At 40.0% G+C, this 9,394-nt stretch overlaps 1 protein-coding gene across 6 annotated transcripts; it reads right to left on the bottom strand.

The window, feature by feature from the left end:
• Positions 1 to 6,049: 6,049 nt before the first annotated feature.
• On the bottom strand, positions 6,050 to 8,971 carry LOC100283567 (uncharacterized). 6 transcript variants are annotated; one of them, XR_004856927.1, is made up of 4 exons: positions 7,671 to 8,971; positions 7,420 to 7,551; positions 6,786 to 6,845; positions 6,050 to 6,425 (listed from the first exon to the last, which is right to left on the bottom strand). XR_004856927.1 is itself a non-coding variant. In XM_008674696.2 (2 exons), the coding sequence occupies exon 1, from the start codon at positions 8,782 to 8,784 to the stop codon at positions 7,420 to 7,422; it is 1,365 nt and encodes a 454-aa protein (XP_008672918.1). In that variant the 5' UTR covers positions 8,785 to 8,971; the 3' UTR covers positions 6,050 to 6,425; positions 7,406 to 7,419. The 6 variants fall into 6 exon arrangements, 2 of the variants coding, with proteins under 2 accessions (XP_008672918.1, NP_001358876.1); XR_563496.2 differs by having other exon boundaries at positions 7,420 to 8,971; XR_563499.2 differs by lacking the exon at positions 6,786 to 6,845 and having other exon boundaries at positions 7,406 to 7,551.
• Positions 8,972 to 9,394: the final 423 nt, after the last annotated feature.

The raw sequence follows: 9,394 nt of genomic DNA, 5'->3' as shown, positions 1-9,394 counted from the left end.
TAGTGAGTTGTATAAATTTTCAATATCTGACATGCACGTGTGCATTGCAGAATGCAACATGATCAGCAGGAGATCCTTTATGGTACCAATCCCAATGCTAGTGCCAGTAAAAGGGTTGGGTATCTCAACCCAATAAAGATATGCGAGGATAACCACACTTTTAGAATCGGAAAAGGCAACGAAGCATTACAGGGACTAACGGACGAAGAAATTGAGGTGTGTATCCAAGATCTGAAGAAGGATTTTGAAGCAAGATACGCCACCTACATAGGACACGCAATGCTTCAATTTCAAGACAGGGAATCCATAGTGGCCCCGTACAACTTTAAGTAAGTGTGATTTTGCATAAATAGAATTAATAATTTCAATACACATGTATCACAAGTTTGATTCGTATAGGGACCACAGGATATGCTTCTTCATTTATCCTAAGGTTGGAAAGGTGCTGGTGCTCGACTCCTTGCACACCGAGCCTTCGGCCTATTCAAAATTCCTCGGCCTCTTAGAGCTGTAAGCCTTTTCTATGCATACATACTTGTATCGATGAGAATTGTAGAATAACATGGTGATTCTATTTGAGATCACAGGGCATTTAGGTTTTATAAGCTACGAGGTGGAAAGTACGACACGTCCAAAAAAGGCGTGCCACTAGACATCCATTATAACTGGCTGGTAAGTATGTGAATTTATGAATACATATCATACATGTACGTACATAGGACAATGTTGCAACTAAATAACCAATCTCCCGTTATGTAGTGCCACAAGCAACCACCCGGATCGGTCATATGTGGGTTCTACGTGTGCGAGTTCATGAGAATGAACGGACGATACATCACGAACCCTGGCAAGGTATTATTAGTAATAGTCACGTATGTATTTATGTCATTAAAGATGCAAATGTGTTATTATTGAGTATAAATAGATAATGTTTATAAACTTCCTTTACAGCAATTTCAACAAGGAAGCCCGGAGAACTTGACTGAAGGTGGATTGTATGGCATAGTTGAGGACCTGTGCACATTCATATTGAAAGAGGTCATTCCCGCAGAAGGGAAATATCACGATGCTTCCGGAACATTAGTTTTGCCAGAGTTTAGAATACTAACAGAAATTAGTAGACTATCTCTTAGCCGAGATAGTTATTAGAGCTTAAGTGAAAACTTTGATGTATATAATGTGTGATGCATACATGGTTGTAAACAAGACTTTGATGTATATAAATGTATGATAGAATTTAATTCCATGTTGCTTTTAATATCAATACTACATGTTTATCAATATCAATATATATATATATATATATATATATATATATATATATATATATATATATATATATATATGTTTGTGTGTGTAAATATATATAAATTTTAGTACGAAAATTTAAAAAAAAGGCGGGAAAACTTCCACTGGCGGCTAAATAAAAAAACCGCCACTGGCGGTTTTCTTAATAAAACCGACAATGGAAATGCTATTTTCACTGCCGGTTCTAGAATAACCGCCAGTGGAAATGGCGATTTCCACTGGCCCCTAGCACTGGTGGTATTGAAAAACGTCAGTGCAAACGTCTCTATAACCGCCACTATAGAGGCTCTGTGTACTAGTGTATGGCGCCATTCGTCCTAACCCTCCCGTCGACGACGACACCGGCCATTGCAGTAATGAGCTACTAGAAGATCGTCATTGTTGGTTGTTGCATGCTGCCTATTACGTTTCTTGAGCTCCATCCATCAGCATGCCACCGAAAGACGTTCTATCTATTTATATGTGTGTATAAATTTATAAATATATATAGGTTATCTATATAATATATATGTATATTTATGTGCTAGTGGGTATATCCACGTTTAGCATGTATGTGTAGTATATCATATTCGTCGTGGGTAACGAGTACGAGTGCGGGTTTAATATTAAATCCGTAGATGCGGATTTGTAAATTTTCTACCCGCGGGTTTCAAACTCATTGCCATTCCTATACGCTAGTAATCTCAAAGGATAAGCGATGGAATCTCACACATCCGTACATACAAACAAAAAAGCGCGCAACTGTAAAATCTTAAAAAGAACAGGGGAAAACCACTGATGTTCCATCTATGAGCACAAAAGGCATATGCTCTTCAATATACCCATGTCTTTTAATACTTTAGAAGCTAGTTTGGGAACCATAAAATCAAATTAGCGAATTAGATGGGCTAGATTCTCATTCTTAATCAAATTTGAATTAGAACGAGAATCTAGCCCCTCCAATACTCTCTGGTTTTTGTTAGAAAGCAATTGAAAGAAGACAGAGATATAGGAGAATAGATGATTCTCATTGATCTCATGAGATGAATTACATATATATACATGAGGAAGGGGTGCAATCTAAGGGACATGTCTATTGGCAAGAAACTGTCGCACCCCTTAGATTTGATCATATGCTTTCATTTTTAACACTCTCCCTTAATCAATTCTAACTTCATTCGATCATCCTTCAGTTATACATCCAAGATATCTGAGTAAGAAATCTGATATAAATATATATTAACTTAATCTCCTTAAAAACCTTGTGGAAAAAATAAGGAGTATATCATTCCTTTGGATTATGAGTGAAACTCACACCGACTACCAAAAGAAAGTATGCTTGTAATCACCATTCTTAAAAACCCCCATGGGAAAAAATAAATGATGAAGCATATAACTTAGTTGATATTACCTCGTTAAAAACTTCGAATGAGAAAACCTTAATAAGACAAAATCATACAAAGAAAAGAGTAATATGATAGCACAAAAGGTTAAACATCACGAAGAATTACTCCCCCTGATTCTTGCAAGTTTTTACGTCTTCTCTACCAATTTCCTCAACACATTTCTGAAAGCGTAGAGTATGGTACAGATTCTATGAATAAATCAATAAGATTATCACAAGACTTTGTTTGCAAGATGTTTATATATCCATTTTCTAAAGTTCATGGGGGATAAAACAGTTTAGGAGCAATATGTTTATTAATGTTGCTCTTGATATAACATGTTTCCATCTGAACAACACAAGCTCAATTATCCTCATAGATAATGGTCGGTGATTCAATTGAACCATGGTACGCCATTGTTCTCCCATGGACCTCTAGCCCAAAGAACAATAATATGTCTACGCTCATCATCTCAAAAACCCTAGTGGGAAAAATAAATGATGAGACATACAGCTCAGGCCAATATTTCTACAAGATAATCTTCTCAAAAAATCTGAGAAATCAACATATCAGCCGAGTATCCTTAAAAACCCAACGAAAAAAATAAGGAGAGTAGTCATACTCTATTGTTGATCCATTTGAACTCTAGGGAGATAAACTCATAACCTAGTTCAAATATAACAATAGATATGTCATAATGTATCATCCTCGAAAATCGCTACGGAAAAAATGATGATACGACATAGGCCTCATGTTGATGTTGTCTCGTTAAAAACTCTACGAGAAAGGAAAAAAACTCATGTAAAGAAAAGAGTATAACATGATGTAAAAAAACAAGTTCTTCCAATCAAGAGGAAACTCTCACTGATCTTTGCAAATCACTAGGTTATCTCATACCTGCTCTCAAACACATTTAAAAATATGGAGTAAGGTAGAGACTTAGTTCGTAGGGGAATAGATGATTCTCATTGATCTCATGAAGTGAATTATATCCCTTAGATTGCACCCCTTAGAAACTGTAGCATCCGTTAGAATTGATCACATGTTCTCATTTTTAACAGTTTTCGCGTTGTCTCGTGCGCAAAAAAAGATAGCAGTCTGGTAAAAATGGGATGCCGCCCAGCACGGTAATGCACACTCATGCCGTATGACATTCCACACCGCATATCATCATGCACAATTAGATTTAATTATTATATATATATATATATATATATATATATATATATATATATATATATATATATATATATATATATGTTCCTTTCCTAATTCAACATATACATCATTTGATTACGGTCCGTGTACCCGTTTGAAGCTGAAGCACAGCCTCCGAAGCAGGGCGCAGGCTCCCACGTCTCAGCACTACCTTGCCACTCTCTCCTTGCGGGCAACACCGTGAGACGAAGAGACAGCACATCACTGCAACTCTCCCATCTCACGAATTCACAAATTAGAGCAAGTACAATAATGGACTCAAGTCTAATTACATGTCATTTTTGCTTACGTGGAAGAGAGACATCAAAAAATAGAGGTAGTGAGCTCTCATGCAAGAGTTAGGTGCTACACAGGTTTCAAGACAAAAGGATAAAAGAGATAAGAGACAAGAAATTCATCTAAGAGTCAATCTTAAAGCCAGTTTTACTACATGAGTGTGTTTATTGCTGGCTCTATATGACACGGTAAGAAGTTAGAGCCAATAATAGGCTCTATTATTAAACTTGCTCTTACAGATGACGTGCGGCTATAAGCCAGCTGTTCAGACTGTTGCAGGCTTGCAGCTGTAATTTATACTAATTTATACAGACAAAATAAGTAGATACCCTTTTTCGGCATAAGCGAACAAGCTCGAGAGCTTTCTGCTGCTATTTGCATCACTTGGACCTGCTAATGTATGCATTTCGTACTTACCTGTCTCAAAGGCAAACTTGAGACCTCAACCGGCCTGCCGTGACATTAAAACAAGGAAATAAAGTGATATTGGGTCGTCCATGCACCATGGTAATCTGCCACTTCAGGGCCATGAATTCTATCAACCAGCACCAGAACTCTTTCTTTAACTGCTTTTAAACAAGGGTTAAACTGTGGTCACAATACACTGAAAAGCACTATTGATTTCCCGGACAGATAACAATGTCGAATCATATTCCAAAGATATTATATTACAGAAAGTAACAATTATGTATACCATTCAAGAATACACGCAACAATGAAATGGCAACATGACAATGTCACAATCTATACCTAAGCATAAATTGCTGTAAGTTATCAATAAAGGAATAAGAACAAAATAGTTTTGGTGGTCATAAAAAGAAAACGCAAAGCTTTAGAAACATTACTATTAGTTCTCGGGCAACACAGTAGATAGTTTATCTGAGTAAATTCTACCAAAAAATTCAAAAGCTTTTGATTCAAGAAGTGGCACTATCATAATCTAGTGTGCCCATGCAAAGGAGTATGTCAAATGAGCAATGAACATTCACATCTAAAAAGCAATGAGATTCATAACAAAACAGAGGTTTTCTTTGCCGATAATGTAGAGAGTCAGATAGTATACAGCAGTGTGCATCTGCCACATATGTAATCAATAGTACGGTCAGATACGAGAAAGATAAGCTACCAAGATCATTCCAGCAACAAAAGGCCCTAGCAAGTAGCAACGAAAAATAGACAGATACTTAGTAGCCTCTCCTTCAATACCATTATATACCATAAACAAATATTTTACTTGAACTACTCCCCCTATCGCAAAAAGAATTTCGAACAAATCTATATGAAAAATTACAAACATTTATGATACCAAATAAATATCATTAGACTCGTTATGAAATATATTTTCACACTAAACTTATATTTAAAGAAAGTTTGACTCGTCCAGGGTTTTTAAGGCGTTGCCTAGGCGTGTCCAGACGCTCGGAGAAATCTTGCCGCCTTGCTCACCTAGGAGCTAAGGCGGTTGACCTGTTTGCTTGCTCACCTATGCGCGGCCTTAAGAACACTGGACTCATCTCGAACCTAAAACAGCACATTGTTGGGGCTGAGGGAGTAGCAAACGTTCTCAACTTCAACATTTTATCAACATAAAGCACATTATTTGCAAACTAGGAAGTATTACTTTATATATAAATAGAAGAAATATCCAACTTTCTTTAGAAATATACTGAAAAGCACTATTGATTTCCTGAACAAATAGACCTGCATTGCCTGCAAATAAGTATGGCAACTAAAATGACACTTGTCAGTGCAGAGTACAAATTATGTCTAAACATAGCAGCAGGTTTATTGTAAAAAAAAGTGAAAACAGAAACATAGTAAAAATCCACAATCTTTTGCAGCAGCCTTGCAAGCCACACAATCGCCTCTTTAAAAACCATACATATGAAACAAAACCGTTGTGATTAAATAGCTCAGTGCTTTAAACCCACAGGAAGTCTTTTACAATAGTTTTGCAAGCCTTAATTTGGCCTTTTGAAAACCGTACAAAAACAGTAATATCATTAAATACCACAATGCTTTAGATCCACATGAAGTCTTCTACAATAGTCTTGCAGCCATAAGATGCCCTTTTGAAAATCTAAACGGTAATTTCGTTTTGAAATGATAGGTGGAGGGAACCAAAGTTCCTATGAAAACTTTGACCACAGCCATAATTGAGTAGCCAGAAACAGCTTAAAACAGCAAGTTTATAAGTGCCAAGCAGGAACATGTAGAATCATCTGGCATTCTGGCCACAGTAAAATAGTTATAATCATCCTGTCAAATAGCAAGATAGATTAAAATAAGTGAAACAGTTCTCAGAAACAGTATGTGTGGACAAAGACAACCTTCCCAATAAAGCATAATTGCGGTTTGTGGTTTGGGACTTTGGGCTGTCAGTTCAAAACAAGTAATATGAACTACGTTATAGGGTCAATGCATACGCACTATCTGCATGTCAGACAAATCGGTGCAAATTGGAGACACATGAAAACAATAAGACTTGTCATCAACCTAATTTATGCTTGCAAAGTGCAAACAAAATTTGGCTGCCAAGTATACTGTACGCTAATAACTGAACTAATGTACTACGATGAAGGTTACATGTTAAATGAAATAACAGCGGAATTGACTCACATGAAAACCGGAAGACTTGTCAGAAACCTCAAAAATATAGATAATGAACTACCGAGGATACTGTAAAACCAGATGAATAAATGCCTCAAACCTTTAGATAATAGCACAGCTATTCCATATAAGCAGCAAAGAGCAACACAATAGACAATTATGGAAAAATGAAAATACTTCGATGAAGACACCAACAGTTCTCAGCCCATGAATGTAATTTTCAAACTCTAATCCCTGACATAGCAATTGGCCATTTCAGAAACTAAACCTGAAATGATAACTAAATTTCTACTGGGAGCATGCTAATTGTCATAAGTATCTGATTAACCAGGGAAAAAAATATCTAACATGGCTGCAGCTTTTTTCAGCTGCAGCTGTAGACTGGCTACAAGAAATAGGCTACTGTCTACTGTAGCTAATATTAGAAGCAGTCACATCTGCGCCCAAATAAGCTGCAGCAGGCACACTAAATGCAAAAGATTATAAAATTACTTTTATACAGCAACAATAATCACTTATGGACATGCAAAACTAATTTTCATATCAGAACAAGTAAAATCGCAAGGTTTCTTTTAACGCAAAACAGAAATCAGAAAAAAATGTAGTTTCCTGCAGTTAGATGCATCTACCTGCCAAATCTTACCTAATGACCCATGTAATGTCTTCCAGGGCCTCCTGAAGAAGCACCCCCATACCCACCAGAACCACCGTAGCCACCCATATAACCACCTTGCATCCCCTGCACGCTGCTACCACCCAATGCACCAGTTGGCCCCTGCGGAGGCAACCCCGATCCATTAGCACCGACCCCCAGAATGCTATTAAAACTCAGCCCACCCCCCTGCTGGGTGGCAAGCAAAGCTGTCAAGGCCTGCCCCAGAGCAGGATCCACACCTGGGGCAGCAGAAATACCACCAGGCAATGAAGCCAATCCAGGTGCCAGAGGTGACATTGGCTGGACAATACCAACAGTTCCGGGCAGAGAATGACTAGTAGCTCCATAACCAGCAAACCCCTTGCCCCCACTTGAAGCTCCAGCACCGAAAAAACCTCCAGCTCCTCCTAATTTGTTCGGCTTTGGTCCATCAATCGCCTTCTGGCAGTGCAGCATCACTCCCTCAAAATGCTTATGTGGCTCCTCAAGAGCCTTCTTGGCACTTTCAATGGTCTTGTAGACAAAAAGAGCAAATCCCTTGGGTTTCCCAGTGACCTTGTCAAGACCAAGCGGGCCTTCCTCGATCTCACCAAACCTCGCAAAGAACTGAAGCAATTTCTGCGGATCGATATCTGCACCAACATTGCTGACAAATATCTTTCGTTGTGTATACTCTGACACTGGTGGCAACTGCAATTGAACCGGGGCTGGTGCAGCGCTGTTGGGCGCACCACCAGGGACAGGGCCAACAGAGGCGAGCTGGCAGGCGGTGCTGCGGTTACCAATCTTCTTCTGGGGCTCGCGTAGTGCAGCTCGGGCGCCGGAGCGGTGACGGAAGAGGATGAACCCGTACCCCTTGCACTTGCCCGTGTTGCGGTCGGTGACGACCTTGAGATCCTCTATCTCGCCGTATGGGCCGAAGGCCTCGGTGAGGGTGTCGGTTGTGGTGTCCCAGCCGAGGCCGTGTACGAAGATCTTCCGCTGAGCCGGGTCGGCGTCGGCCACGCGCCGGATGGTGGTTAGCACGTCGCCGTGAGCGATGGCAGCGTCGCGTAACAGCTCGACGAGCTGGTCCTTGGGGAACGAATCCAGCAGCGCCTGGATCGAAGCCTGGTCGCTCTCGCCTTCTTCTTCCTCTTCCACTTCCACTTCCTCCTCGACCTCCACCTCCTCGATTTCCTCTACATCCTCGCCGCCTGCCCCCTGCGGCAGCTTCTCCATCGTAGCCTCGACGGGGGCGAGGACCTCGGATAGACCAGCGGCCTTAGCGGTGGCAGACCTGGTGGTCGGGGAGGCCTTAACCGGCGTGAACCCTGCCGCCGATTTGGGCTCGAGCTTCCGCTTCTTGCCCATAGCAACGGCGATACGGCGTGGGAAGACGGGAATTGCGTCGTGCTAGGGTTTCGATGGAGAGGAGATTGGGGAACGAGGGGAAGACTTTTGCCGTTTCATATAGCTGAAGTAGGCAAGTAGCTAACGCGGCGTCGGACGGGCTGTCTGTGCATCATGTGACCTGGACCTGAATAATGTAAGAAAGGCCCACCAACAGAATTGGCGGTTGGTTTTTCTTCCTCTTCCAAGGCTTTCTCCAACAGTGAAAGCAAATGAAAAAAAAGTTAATTAGTTATGTGTTATTATATACTTTTTCTGGTTTTGATATCTGCCATTGAAATTTTTTAGCAACCATTAAATTTTTTATATTTGGAATACGTCATTTTATACTGATCTTACCTTCTCCAACAGGCTGCCGAGCCTGCCCATCACCCATCAGAGCACTTGCTGTCATCCCAACTATCTCTCCGTGTACACCCCAGTCATTAGTCATTACAGACCTTGCTCCTAAAAATTATTCAATAGGAACACTGAATACTGCAAGATTATGAAGTAATAGTGGATCGTTTATCTGTAAAAAAAATCACTCACAACTGCAAAAAAGCAGCCATTCACAACTGCAAAAAAAAAA

The sequence above is a fragment of the Zea mays genome, chromosome 3 (genome assembly GCF_902167145.1).
Source record: "Zea mays cultivar B73 chromosome 3, Zm-B73-REFERENCE-NAM-5.0, whole genome shotgun sequence".
Taxonomy (NCBI): Eukaryota; Viridiplantae; Streptophyta; class Magnoliopsida; order Poales; family Poaceae; genus Zea; species Zea mays.
Note: the sequence above shows the minus strand (reverse complement) of the source record. Positions and strands in the feature narration are given on the sequence as shown.